The sequence below is a fragment of the Podarcis melisellensis genome (genome assembly GCF_964234715.1).
Source record: "Podarcis melisellensis genome assembly, chromosome: 7".
Classification (NCBI taxonomy): Eukaryota; Metazoa; Chordata; class Lepidosauria; order Squamata; family Lacertidae; genus Podarcis; species Podarcis melisellensis.
In genome coordinates, this window is record NC_138539.1 from 14,218,549 (window position 1) to 14,233,462 (window position 14,914).

The 14,914-nt window shown below is 45.4% G+C and overlaps 1 protein-coding gene across 1 annotated transcript in view; it reads left to right on the plus strand.

Annotated features, from left to right (window-relative positions):
* The window catches only part of FBXO32 (F-box protein 32), a 32,125-nt gene extending 17,678 nt beyond the window's left edge, over window positions 1-14,447 (plus strand). Inside the window, exons 5-9 of the mRNA XM_081918939.1 lie at window positions 8,117-8,210; window positions 9,767-9,951; window positions 10,068-10,250; window positions 11,456-11,599; window positions 13,967-14,447. Coding sequence (XP_081775065.1) covers window positions 8,117-8,210; window positions 9,767-9,951; window positions 10,068-10,250; window positions 11,456-11,599; window positions 13,967-14,056 — 696 coding nt within the window. The 3' untranslated portion in view covers window positions 14,057-14,447. The remainder of the gene's footprint in view (window positions 1-8,116; window positions 8,211-9,766; window positions 9,952-10,067; window positions 10,251-11,455; window positions 11,600-13,966) is intronic.
* The last annotated feature ends 467 nt before the right edge of the window (window positions 14,448-14,914 follow it).

The following is a 14,914-nucleotide window of genomic DNA, read 5'->3' on the forward strand; positions in this document are numbered from 1 at the left end:
CCTCACTTCTCACAGCAAGGGAACTGCCAAGAAGGCCCTTGGTGCTGGACCTCAGTGTCCGAGCTGGATGATGGGGGTGAAGACGCTCCTTCAGGTACATACACACACACACACACACACACACACACACACTCTACTTCCACTGCGGTTTGAAAAGGTAGCGTCCAGAAATCCAGTTTCTTAATTCTCCAGAAGATTAATTTCTCTGTACAGTGGCACCTTGGTTCTTGAACTTAATCTGTTCCAGGAGTCCATTCAACTCCCGAAACCATTTGAAAACCAAGGTGCGGCTTCCGATTAGCTGCAGGAGCTTCCTGCACACAAGTGGAAGCCGTGTCCAAAGTTTGGCTTCCGAAAAACGTTCGCAAACTGGAACACTTGCTTTCGGGTTTGCGGTGTCGGGAGCCAAGCCGTTCGAGTACCAAGGTGCCACTGTTTTCAAATGTACAGGCTGCCCCAAAGTGCCCTCAAAATGGCTTAGAAAACAATTTTTAAAAAATATTAAAACAGCAGCAGTCATAAGAAACAGAATAATATAGCAATAGATAAAAATTAAGCTGCAGGGGAAAGTTCAAACAACATTAAATAAAATTGAGGACAAGATTAGTGGCATGTAACGTGTGGAATGGATCTTCATCTAGGCCATTTCCGAAGTCCTTTATTTTTCTCCTCACTAAGATTAATACATGTAGAAATTGCACCATTTAAGAATTCATAAAAGTGTGTGTTTCTCCAGCCAATCCTCTAACTTCCTGGAGCCTCGGATACTGAGTGGTACCTAGAAGTTGAAAACTCCTTTAATTCAAACTGGCTCTCGGTTTGGCAGGGAGAAAACGAAACCTTCCGTCCGAGCACCGCAACTCAAACAAGAACACTGTGTTAAAAATGAATTGATCCTATCAGCCAAGTCCCTGGTGAATAATAGCTCACGTCATAGATACCACATGAATGGCTGAGCAGGGTGTGTGTGTGTGTGCGTGTGTGTGTGTGGAAAACCTCTGCTATGCCTGGAGTCATTCACTTGCAATTCAGAAGAAGACACAAATGACTGCTATTTTGTGACTAGTGACCCTCCTTTGGCTCAAGCCATGTCTATGGGACTACTGGGCTGTCTTTAGCTGTTGGGCCAGAGGGGGCGGGGTTTGGCGGGGGGAGGGGAGGCATAGTTTTAAAAGAAGCAAAGTTCTGGCACTTTTCCGGTGCTTCTGGTGCAATTTGAATAAGGAGTATGATTTGGAGGAATGCAAATGGTTGCAAATAGTTGATGGTTTTATCTTTTTGCAAACCACTTTGAAGTTTCTCTCTTTTTAAACAATCAAGTAATGTATAAATTTTATGAAATAAATACATTCCCCACCCACCCCACAACTAAAAGCTGCTTCTATATATCTATATCTGTATCTATTTCTATATCTGCATACTTAGAGTTCATGTTTGTTGAGCAGGGCAATAGAGAACAGTCCAGGCAAGATTTTACCACTTCAAACATGTGTCCGTCAAGTTGCATGCTTAAAAGCATTCTTACACAATTTCCCTGTGCATTAATAGCAAACGTATATCTTAAAAGGCCATATTGCAGGTGTTAATATTGTGCAGCTTGAAGCAGCTGGGTGCATGAAAACTGACTCCTTTTGGAATAAAACTTTGTCCAGACCCATTAGATATTACTCAAAGCTTTACTTGCAGAGCTTTCTTCAAAAGAGAGCAAAAGCAATCAAAGATATTTGCAAATAATTCCATCGGACACATGCCTTCCATGGCATAGGTTTAGCATCTTCCTAGGAATAAAATAACGTATAATCAGAGCTGAGAAAGATAGCTCTCTTTCACACAGGTGTCATTAGCCTGCATTCCAGCCCCAAGGCTGTTGAGCTCCTGGAGTGATTCATTTGCACCTCCTTCTTTCCCCCTCGGAGCCCCGGAACAAAAGACAAAGACCATCTCCCCAAGATGGTGATTTGCAATTCAATACCTCTCATGTGATCTAAGGTTAAACACTCACATGTTAGCTAGCAGAGAACAACAGTAGTTAATTATCAAACCATCTAGGAGCTCGGAGAGCTTAATGGAAAATCCACATGTTGAAGCCTTCAGTAATACACACAGTCATGCTCCATTTCAGTGTCAATTGAACAATTATACTTAATAGGCCGGACTAAAAGATGAAAGCCTGTTTGGCGAGGTAATCACACCTCCATAGGTGCCTCTCCTGTTTTGAGTCCTAGAAATAAAGCCAGTTAGTTAGAATGGAGACCACTTTATTTGAACCTGAGCCCGAGTGTATCCTTTTCTTTCCTTCCCTGCCCTGCAAACTGTCCCATTTCAGACAGCTTTGCTTGCTGTCTGGGGTGTTATGTACAGGCAGATGACAGTGACAGATTCCTTACTCCAGAAGAATCTGCCGTGTGATGCACTCTTAAGCAATGTTCTGCAAGCACTCAGTCGCCCGCACTGCAAAAGCAGGAGAAAGAATGTGTGTCTTAATTTACGAGGGGAAATCCAACGGAACTTATTCCAGAGGTGTTGTGTTACGGGGAGAAGGTCCTGGCTCACTTTTTGTTTACACGCAGGCTAACACCATTCGCTAGAGGCTCCAGCCACATATCCCGGGATCCTGTGGGCCGAACTGTCTTCTACAGTTTTAGGACAACAGGGGCAGAGAGCCTTTTCCATAACAAGGCTCACATTCCCATTTGGACAATTTTCTGGGCACCATGTACCAGTGGGGCCAGAGGCAAAAGAAGACAATGTATGGGGTCTTTATCTAGCAGAACACAATATTTGCTGCAATGATCATACAGGATATAAAAAGGTAAAGGGACCCCTGACCATTAGGTCCAACTCTGGGGTTGCGGCGCTCATCTCACTTTATTGGCCGTGGAAGCTGGCATACAGCTTCTGGGTCATGTGGCCAGCATGACTAAGCCGCTTCTGGCGAACCAGAGCAGCGAACAGAAATGCCGTTTTCCTTCCTGCTGGAGCGGTACCTATTTATCTACTTGCACTGTCTGCTTTCGAACTGCTAGGTTGGAAGGAGCAGGGACCGAGCAACGGGAACTCACCCCGTCTCAGGGATTCGAACCGCCGACCTTCTGATCGGCAAGTCCTAGGCTCTGTGGTTTAACCCACAGCGCCACCCGCGTCCCCAAACAGTATATAAGATGGAATAAAAATGTTGTTTTCATAGAATTAGCGTTGGAAGGGACCACGAAGGTCATCTAGTACAACCCCGCCTGCAATGCAGGAATCATTTGCCCAGTGTGGAACTCGAACTCACAACCCTGTGATTAAGAGACTCATGCTCTACTGACTTTTGTTTAAGGTATCCCTTTATCCTCTCTTGGGATTCGGTGAACTTGGAAGTCTTGGTGTCTTAAGAAAGTAAACCTATAAAATTTACTAGTAAAATATCAGTGAGTAGCAGCAGAAAGAACATGAAAAGGTCTGAGCAAATGTAGAGATCTTTGTGTGATATGCAAAAGTAATTGGGGAGGCTCCCTTTCAAAGGCAGGCTGCCATGGCTAAAAAAAGCTCTTTCTTGTTTTACTGCTCACCTAATTTCTGATAGCTGCGTACCTGGAAAAGCACCTCAGGTGGTAATCTTGGGGCTTATCTACACCTACCTTTTGCACTAATCTTTCTAGGCACAGGTCTGGGCTTTAAATATCCTTGTCTGAGTACCACCCCTTCCCCCCCCCCTTTTTTTGCTCTGGAGCTTTCACTACAAAAACCTGCTCTTTAAAGCTGAATCGGAGCAAACAGCAATTAGGTTTTTCCACGACTTGACATTTCCTCCCGATTCAGCTGTAAAGAGGGGTTTTTCACAGGGGAAGCTCTGGAGCAAAAACAAAAAAGAGAGTGGGCACTTGGGACGAGGAGCGTGGACTAGGCCTGGAAAGAGCGGAAAAAATGTAAGTGTGAATAAACTCTTAGAAACCCAGGCATGGTTGTGTGGGGTCAGGATTTCCTGGTACCAAGCCATACAGGACATTTCCCCACCCCACAATCTTAAGGTCTAAAAGCTTAATTAAAAAACACTACCACAACACCACCATTCTTGGAGCAGCTTCAAATCCCAAGCAGGCCATGTACCACAGTTCCCCAGGACTTTTTGTTGATTTCATAAAACGTATACACCGCCGGATTGTCAAAAATCCTCAGTTTCCAAAAAAAAAGGCCAAGCAATAAAATTAACAACTAAGCAAAATTAACAACAGTTTAAAACGTTTGAAAAGTAAAATGGCAATAGACCTAAGAAACAGATCAAGACTCTCATCAGCTTTCTAAACATCCAGGTAGTCTTGTGTATACAGTGGTACCTCGGGTTAAGCACTTAATTCGTTCTGGAGGTCCGTTCTTAACCTGAAACTGTTCTTAACCTGAGGTACTACTTTAACTAATGGGGCCTCCCGCTGCTGCCATGCCGCCGAATTTCTGTTCTCATCCTGAGGCAAAGTTCTTAACCCGAGGTACTATTTCTGGGTTAGCGGAGTCTGTAACCTGAATTGTCTGTAACCTGAAGCGTCTGTAACCCGAGGTACATACAATGTTTTTAGGCGGTGCATACAAATGAAGGCACCTGCCTGATATCAGTAGGCAGGGAGTTCCAAAGTGTAGATGGCGCATCAGGTCCTTATAGATGCAGAACAGGTGTTGTGTGGCACCTGTAATAGGGCTGATTCCTCTGATCAAGGAAGTTGATTGGGCATGCATGGAATGAGGCAGTCTGGCAGGTAAACAGGGCCCAAGTTGTGAAGGGCTGTACCACACGGAAATGTGATTTTGTGTTTGAAAGCATCTCGATGTCATGTGCTTGTGTATCACTCCGCTTGTCGTGTCTGTGTGTGCGATTAGTTAGCACATCAGGAGCTATTTGAAAAATGCACACCTGTGTGCGTATTCATGTTTTGGTTTTTTTAAACTTCCCCTGAAATGGTGAGTCATAGAAATGAAGGCGATTAGCCGGGGTTAGACGGCTTAGCAAATTAGCCAGGGCTCCTTCCCCACCCCGGTCTCCCTCGGTTTTTCTACCAGTCATGTGGCCACACGCAAGGTATTAATAGAACACTCACGCAGGAGAGCCATCTGTTGGCGTTCGAAGTTGGCCGGGGAGATAAACAGACGGGTGGATCAGTCACCCTCGGCCACTTCCCCGCCTTGAGCTGATAGTCACACGGTGGTGACAGCGCTGTGTAAGAGGAGAGAGCAGCTGAAGCGATCTCCTTCTCCTGTTCTACGCCTCCACGCCCCCCCTTTTCCTCCTTGTCCCATGTGTTCTGGCTTTATAGAAAGGCGTTGATAAGTGCAAACAAATTCTTATCATTCTTCCTACTGGGCAAAGCACTTTTCAACCCATGGCTTGATGTGTTTTATCATTATAACATGGTCAGAATTTCCTGGCCGGGTTCATGACAAGTCCAAACTGCCTGGCGTTGTTGTTGTTGTTCCAACGACGGAGAGCAAGGTGACAATTCATGAACAGGACATGGGGTTTGGGGGGGGGGGGCGTGAAGGTATATTGCATCTGCACATGCAGGTTCCTTTTAGCTCTTGCAGCAGAGATCTTGCATGTTTGACACTGGCTCAAATCCTGAGTTACGTTAACATGGGGAGGTTCAAGGAAGGAAACTTACCTGTTCTCTGTTTTCCACTGCAACTACCTGTGCCTGCAATAGCATCTCTAGAGGGTTAGAAGAGAAGGGAAATCCCTTCTCACTAGGGATAAGTGAATCAGCCAAATACATTTTCTCATTTTTCTAATCGTAGGTTCATATCTCCACACTTCCAAACCAGTTTGCAAGTGAGACGTTAACATATGAGAGTGCTGTAGGTGAAATAGTTAAACAGGTTACCCAATCAGAACCCAAGGGGGTGGAGTCAGAGGGACTATAAAACAAGCTCTGGGAGGGGTGAAAGAGGAGTTCGTTGGGAGTTGGGTGGTTGGTTGCAGTGGGATAGAGTCTCTGGGTAGGTTGAGTTAGTGTAGCGAAATAAGCTGAATCAGGAACAGTTAGGAGGTAGGAAGACAAGTAAATATCTGCGAGGTGGTTTAGTGAGTGAGAGCAGGTAGCGGAAGTTATAGGTCTGGATAGGCACCCCATGATTGTAATTGACTGATACAGTTTATGAAATCACACGCTTGTTAAACTGCAATAAATAAACAGAAGTTTATGTTCCAATTTAACCCTGACTGGACCCAGTATTATACCAGGTAGGGCAGCGAGAAATAAAGTGGTGGCACAGGGATCAATAGGCGGTGAAATATCGGGGGACCCTGTGTGATCACCACAGCGAGTTTTGGGTTTTTTCCTTTAAAAGGTCCTTGTGGAAATTCAACAGCATTTGTAGTGCCTCACACGGCTCAGGATCTCAATACCTTAAGGACCGCCTCTCTCTATACAAACTGACCCAGACCCTGCTCTTCTCATCAGAGGCCCTTCCCTGAGGGGTTCAGAGGGTGGCAACATGAGAAGGGGCCGTTTCTGTGGTGGCTCCCCATCAGTGGAATGCTCTCCCCAGAGAGGCCCGCCTGGTGCCATTGTTACATTCAGGTGCCAGGCAAAAACATTTCTCTTTACCTAGGCCTTTAGCCATTGAATAACCTATGGCCAGGTTGAAGGTGTTAGGAGGGGCTGTTATTTTGATTATTCAAAGTGTTGGTGCTGACCTTTAAAGCCCTAAACGGCCTCGGTCCTGTATACCTGAAGTAGCGTCTCCACCTCCATCGTTCTGCCCGGACACTGAGGTCCAGCTCCGAGGGCCTTCTGGCAGTTCCCGCACTACGAGAAGCCAAGTTACAGGGAGCCAGGCAGAGGGCCTTCTCGGTAGTGGCACCCACCCTGTGGAACGCCCTCCCAACAGATGTCAAAGAGAAAAATAACTACCAGACTTTTAGAAGACATCTGAAGGCAGCCCTGTTTAGGGAAGCTTTTAATGTTTAATAGGTTATTGTATTTTAGTGTTCTGTTGGAAGCCGCCCAGAGTGGCTGAGGAAACCCAGCCAGATGGGTGGGGTATAAATAAATTATTATTTTTATTATTATTATTATTATTATTATTATTATTATTATTATTATTATTATTATTTTATTATATTATTATTATTTTATTTTATTTTATCATATTGCTGTCCGTTACTATGCTTTGTTTTGTTATGTTCCATAAAATGTTTTTAATGTTGTACACCACCCTGAGATATTTTATTAAAAGGTGGTGTATAAATGTTGTTGTTGTTAACGTTGTGGGCACACTTTTTAATGCAGTTTGGGCCAATGCGCACATTATTGCACACTCCCTGTGTCACAAGACAAATGAGAGGGGACCTATCACCATCTATGTTGTGCAGACCTGAATGGGGACGGCAGACACCAGGAACGTATCTGCATCTGATCCGTGCTGGCAATGTGTGCATGCCCTACTGAATCAGGACCAATATCTTCCATTGCCTTGGAAGCCTGACCCTTGGTCCTCCAACTGAGTTTACATATTATCTCACCGCATTTGCTCATAACAATCCATTGCTACACTTGTCACTCCCTCCACATCCTGTTGCATTTCCTACTGTGAAATTCAGATTGCAAGCTCCCAGGGGGCAGGGACCCTGGTGTGTATGAAGTTATGCTTAGTGCTATAGCCAATATGAAAGGATGTTTCGGAAACGAGTGTGTCCCCCAAGTTTTTTTTAATGTAGCTGGCCGTGGAGGCTGCAGCTGAACCTAAAAATTTAGTTGCTTGCTGTAGCAAAAGCAATTGCCCACATCCCTCTTTGTGGTTAAGATGCTCCCATGTTCAGCAAAGCAGCTTAGATGACCACAATCTATTTTTCTCCTCTGCTGTCAGTTTTAATGACTTGGCTTAGTAATTAAGCCAAGGAGAAGAGGCAGAAAGATTGCTATCGCTTAAGCTGCTGCATCTGTCTTTGCTTTCTGGCTCTCTTGTCTATCTAGCCATTCCCTCCCTCCCTCCTCCAAAAAGAGAAAGAGAAAGAGAGAGAGTGTGTGTCAAGCAACAAACAAGCATCTGAACTGTTTTACTGTGCATCACATGACCAGGAAGCTAAGATTAGAAAAGTGCCTTTGTGCTCTTTAAGGCTGAATGTCTTTATTTTTATCCACAGCTGTTGGAGCTGATAGCGAAGTCTCAGCTAACGTCACTGAGCGGAATTGCCCAGAAAAACTTTATGAACATCTTGGAAAAAGTAGTGCAGAAAGGTAAAGGCAACAGGCGGGGAGGTGAAAATCTAAGGTTACCAACTTCGCAAGCAGTAGGCTGTGGGTTCCTCCAGATGAGCTGTTTGTTGAACATTTGATTTGTTCAAATAGAGGTCATTCAATGATGAACATTCGTCCTGGTTTGTTCGTGCGATGGCTATGTCTTCCCTTATTCATCCCACACTTCTCAGTGCATTTCCGCAGAGCCAGAGGTGTTGGATGATGACCTGAGAGACCATGGTTCAAATCCCCATTGGCAGTGTTAGAAATTAGCTGGGAGCCGGGCGTGTTTTGCACCTGGCGCAGGTCCAGTTTGCGACCATGTGGAGATCTCAGGATGGTGACTGGGGGAAGCAAAATGTCAGAGAAGGATCTGAAATATTTTCCTTGAAGCTTGGGTTTGTTTTGTCTGGTTTTGTTTGATGTTTTAATGTGGGTTAAAACCACAGAGCCTAGGACTTGCCGATCAGAAGGTCGGCGGTTCGAATCCCTGCGACAGGGTGAGCTCCCGTTGCTCGGTCCCTGCTCCTGCCCACCTAGCAGTTTAAAAGCACATCTAAGTGCAAGTAGATAAATAGGTACCGCTCCAGCGGGAAGGCAAATGGCTGCTCTGGTTCGCCAGAAGTGCCTTTGTCATGCTGGCCATATGACCCGGAAGCTCCCTTGGCCAATATAGCGAGCTGAGCGCCGCAACCCCAGAGTCGTCCACGACTGGACCCAACAGTCAGGGGTCGCTTTACCTTTTAACAGCTCTCAGTACCATTAAACCACAGTTCCCAGGATTCTCTGGGGGAAGCCATGACGGTTTAAAGAGCTATGCTAGCGCTTTAAATGTATAGTGCAGATTGGGCCCTTACTTAGTGCTGGTACCTGCACAAAAGGCTCACTTAGGATGTCCAGGGCCAGAAGTGTGGGATGCACAACTCGTGTTTTTCATGGACAAGAGAGTTTAGGAGGAATGGCTTTGGAATAGCCATCCCCTGCTGTCTGAGGTGGAGCCACATCTTGCCGGAGCCAAAGGACAATAAGCCAAGGGTCGGCAAGGCTTACTGGGCATGGAGTGGATCACTCCTGCAGAGATCCTCCGTGGGCCGGACCAGCACAGCGCGACACCGCAAATCACGTCTGTACATGTCCGCGACGCCGGAAACTGCTTCTGCAGACGCCAAAAATCACGCCTGCACAGAAGCGATTTTTGGCATCTGGGCATGCGCAAAAGCAACTTCCGGCACCGTGGATATGCACAGACGTGATTTACGGCGTCTGGGCATGCACAGAAGCAGTTTCCAGAGCCACAAAAGAGAATCCCCTTGCCGTGCTGCGCCAGTTTAGTGCAGCGCGTGGGGACTCACCGAGCAGGCAGCTCGGTTCAGGGGCAGCTCGTGGGCTGGTTAAACGGCCTTCGTGGGCTGCCTCCGGCCCTTGGGCCTTAGGTTGCCTACCCCTGCAATAAGCAAACATGGTCTCACTGCTAAGAATAGAATGCACGCTTCTTTAGCATTTTTTGTCATCTTTGTGTCTCATTTCACTCCTCTTTTCTTTTCCTATTCGAAAAGTCTTGGAGGACCAGCAGAATATCCGGCTAATCAGGGAATTGCTGCAGACTCTGTATCTGTCTCTGTGCACGTTGGTCCAAAGCGTTGGCAAGTCTGTCCTGGTTGGCAACATCAACATGTGGGTCCATAGGATGGAGACGATTCTTCACTGGCAACAGCAGCTGAACAATATCCAAATCACCAGGGTGAGTGGAGTATCCTGCCTTGTTTGTTTTCTTGTTGAAAACGTTGCTTCTTTACTCTTCCACGAAGCTCTTTTCACACCTTATTTTTTTTGCACGCTCTGTCTTTTCCCTGCCAGCCTGCCTTTAAGGGCTTGACTTTTACAGACCTCCCCTTGTGTTTGCAACTGAACATCATGCAACGTCTGACAGATGGGAGAGACCTGGTGAGCCTTGGGCAAGTAGCTCCAAGTCTTCAGGTGCTCAGTGAGGACCGGCTGCTGTGGAAAAAGCTTTGTCACTACCATTTCACAGACAGACAGGTAATAATAATAGGCTGCTGTAATCTTGAAACTATGGGGAGAGTGATGATCACAGAAGCAGCAGAAATGCTGAAAATAAGACCAGGGTTTTGTTTAGTTTTACTGCCCGGTTGTGAAGCAGGAGAAATTAGGCGTTTAAAGGCGAACCTGTGTAACTCAGTTTCTGAAACAATACATAAACCATCTTTCAAAAATCACACTGTTCTGAAGTTTGCTGTTCAGCTCTTCAACCAAACAAATGTTCGCAGAAATGAATGTGTTAGTGATGGTATCATGCAGAGTTGCATTGCAATAGTAAAAAACTGCTTTGCAAAAAAAGTGTCAATGAGTCAAAATTGCAGATAAAAGTGTGTGTGTTAGGCGAAATTAGCACTTACACGCTGGTGGATTTTCAGGAGGACTTTAAAACACACACGAGTAAACTTTAATGTGAATAACTAAATTTAAGACTGGAAATATGAGCAACCTAACTTGACAGATTAGTCCATCCATACTGCCCAGACCAGTCTTGGGTCTTGAAGGTACTTGCCAGCTTTCTGCAAAATTCCTGAGAGCATGCCTGTACCATTCTTAAGTCCTACGGTGGGGATCCAAAGAAACAAGATATCTGCATTTTCTGCCCCCAAAGAGACAAGACCCCCCCCTTATTTGAAAAAGCGGCTTGCTGCAAAACTCACCACAAAAAGCTCCTGAATTTCCCCCCTCCTGCGTAGGATCTGCTTCAGATCCTAGTTCGTATCCTATGCTGAACAATTCTCACTATTGAACAGGCAGCAGTCCTAGTTTTATCAATCTGAATTTATGTAAATTTTACTACTATTCCTGTCTCCTACTTATGCCACACTTGGGTGTTTAATTTGCTTGGTTGTGGTGCATATTCTCTCTGGGGGGTTCTTGGATTTGCCAGATCCTCATTTCACTGTTGTGTGGCTCATAGGAGAATAGGAAGCTGCCATATACAGAGTCAGATCATTGGGATCCACTCAGCTGAGTATTGCCTGTGAGGATTGCCAACAGCTCTTCGGGGCTTCATTCAGGGTCTCCCCCTAGCCAAATCTGGAGATGCCAAGGATTTGAACCTGGGACTTTCCGCATGTAGAGCAGGGGCTCTGTTACTCTAGCTGCGGCAGCTGCCCTAAACTAGCCAGTCCTTGGACAAATTTCCCAGGCCTGTGATTGCATTGTGGGACTTTCTTACGTTTCAGATTCGTAAACGGCTAATCATGTCGGAGAAGGGGCATTTGGATTGGAAGAAGATGTATTTCAAGCTTGTGAGGTGTTACCCGAGGAAGGAGCAGTACGGCGATTCTTTGCAGCTCTGTAGACACTGCCATATCTTGTCTTGGAAGGTAGGTGGCCAGTCCCAAATCCTCTTGATGGCTGGAGGTTTAAGCTTGGGGCAGAGGATATGTTGCATGGACTGCAATTGCAGCATCTCACTCGAAGCATCTTAAAGCTTGAGCTCTTGGACTCTGGGTGGAATTCAGTGCTGCACTCTCCCAGCTGTTCTGCTTGCTAGATGACACGATCTCTCCTCTTCTCCTCCTCCACGCATTGTTCTGAAGGTTCTCCTGACTTTCCACCAGAGCCAGTTTCATGGAGGTGCAAGAGACCCATTGCATGAGCATAAGTCCTTGCACAGGGGCTGGTTAGGTGACTCCTGTCCTCTGGTTTCTTTGCCTAGTCCGTCCTCTGGTTTCTTTGCCTAGTCTGCAAGATGTCAGTCGCTTTCACAAACCATTCCTTGGTGTTACAACGGTGAAAGCGTTTCTGTTGGGTGGAGATCTCAGCCATGCAATAAACCGAAAGCTAGACAGATCAGTGGCAATCCCTGCCATGAAATTCTACTCAATATTGTAGATTCCAATGTATACTTAGCAGAGTAAAAACTTAAACACATTGCAGGATTCCCCAAAAATAGACAATTATCATCCAGCAGAGCCTTATTGCTACTGAAGGCAAATGAGCATCATGGTCACAAATCCAATACATTCAGGATTGTCACTGCCCATAAGAAATCCACTTGCAGCAGAATTAAGTTAAACTTACAATAAGTTATAGTACGTCTAAACCTTAGCACTAAGCATACTATGTAGAGAACACCACACCAGAAAGAAAAGAGATAGAAAGAGAAAGTGAAACCCAGGCTCCTTCTGGCCTTAGATAGTCAGCATGACCATGACAGAAAGAGATAAGAGAACTACAGTGGTACCTCATGTTACGGACAGGATCCGTTCCAGAGGCCCGCCCGTAATGTGAAAAGCCCGCAACTCGAAGCGCCACGTCTGTGCAGGCACACGGCGAGATTTAGCGCTTCTGCACATGCACAAGCGGCAAACCTGGAAGTAACCCATTCTGGTACTTCTGGGTTGCCACGGGATGCAGGACGAAAACACGCAACCTGAAGTGGACGTAACATGAGGTATGACTGTAGTTTAAGGCAGCTGTGCTGAGCTTCTCTGAAGGAATAACCCAAACATCATGAACCTTCTGCTTGTTTCTTTCGCACAGAGAAGCTTCCAGAACCCTCTTGAATTAAGTAGAATAGGAAAGATCTCTACACATCAAATCAATACTTTCTGCACTAAGAAATGCAAACTGACAGTCCCCACCATACATTTAAGCAGTCTTATACCACTTTAACAGTCATGGCATCCTCCAAAGAATCCTGAGAACTGTAGTTTATTAGGGGTGCTGGGAATTGTAGCTCTGCGAGGGGTTTCCTGACTCCCCTCAGCATCCTTAAACCCATGTTTGTTGCTGTGATGTGAGTGGTATAGCCCACAATGACAAGTTTTGGTGCACTTCCTAAAACTTAAAGACCATGGTGGGGAAAAGGGAAGCTGTGGTTGGACTCCATGTCCCATCAGCCCTGGCCAATATGGCCAATGGTCTGGGATGTTGATGATAATATAAATAAATTAAAAATTTATTTATATCCCCCCCCCCCCGCCCTGGCCAGGACCGGGCTCAGGGCGGCTAACACCAAATATAAATTACAATAAAACATAATAGAAAAGAAAAACAAACAAACAAACAGTTAATTAAAATACAGCTTAAAATACAGCTTAAAATGCAGCCTCATTTTAGTAGTAGCCCATAAATCGGGAAAATAAAGGGAAGAAACATCAGATATTCACCCGAGCCAGCTATCCATGCTGGTCCTACATGGGCCAGCAAAAAAAGCCAAGGGAAAATTTGTATACCAAATTCCATAAAAGGGGTCAGAGTGAGTCTAAGCTGAAGGCCAGGTGGAACAGCTCCGTCTTGCAGGCCCTGCGGAAAGATGTCAAATCCTGCAGGGCCCTGGTCTCTTGTGACAGAGCGTTCCACCAAGTCGGGGCCAGTGCTGAAAAGGCCCTGGCCCTAGTTGAAACCAATATAACATCTTTGAGGCTCAGGACCTCCAAAGTGGTGTTGTTTATGGACCTTAAGGTCCTCCGCAGGGCATACCAAGAGAGGTGGTCCCATAGGTACGAGGGTCCTAATTGTAGCCCTGAGGCTCCAAGTTCCCCATCTCTGATGCATGTGGACCAACAGCCACTTGTACTACGTTGACGGCATGAGTGACTTTGCTGAGCTTGCAACTTGTACCTCCAGCAGCAGCAGAACTCCCCTTGCTGCAAATAAGCTGTTTTATTGTCGCTAAGCTACCTTACAGATATGCCATCAACATTGGTACCATCTCTATACAACCAGATTTTCTTCCTTTTCAGGGCACCGATCATCCATGCACGGCTAACAACCCAGAGGGCTGCTTGACTTCTCTTTCACCCCAGGACTTCATCAACTTGTTCAGATTTTGAATCCCCAAGCAATTTCACTGTGTAAATATTTTGCTATTCTGATGGGACACTTTATACTGCCGAACAGGCCCGCTCAACCTGTATATTGTGTGTAAATATTACGGCTTTGGAGTTCCTGAGTCAAGAGGACAAGAGGATTTTAGGAGGCGAAGGGAGTCATGATTCAGTGGCATTGAACTCTTTTTGAGAATATGGCCTTCCAACTGAACTGATAAATGTGTAAACACTGTAAATATATGATGCTTTGTAAGAATCTGAGTGCAAGCAACTGGGGAGAATCCTTATTCTGCTTAGGAAATTCAAATTTGTTTTGTTTGTTTTTTTGCATCCGTTTGAAATGTCTCTCTGGTTTCAAAGCCTAGAGAAATTAAAACACCATGATTAGGCTAAAGCTGTTGAACTACTTCCCTCTCTGGGTTTTGTTTACAATAGATATTTATACCGAAGACATTTTTAGAATCGGTAGCTTACAAGGGCATAGCTCCTTTAAGATAAAATGAAAATCAATGTAAAATGTACACACCACACCATTTTCTACCTCTGAAAAGCTTTGCAGCCAACCCGATATGCAATGTGAAGTGTTTGTACTTTGTAGAGATTTAAAAGGGGGGGGGGGGTTATGGCAAAAGTAGACTTAACACCTTTTTTGTTACTGCTTAAGAGTCTGCTTGCTCTTTTGTTCGAAAAACCTGGTTCTCAGAAATTTGGAAAGGCTCCAGCAGAACAGTGGGCCTGTTGTGATTGCTGGTAAAACAACAAACATGAAGAAGAGCTAATGCTGGAGATTCTGGTTGGTGTGCCACATCACATCGGCCCTGTGTATTTTCTAGAGGCCTGCTGTTGCTGTTCTCAATCTCT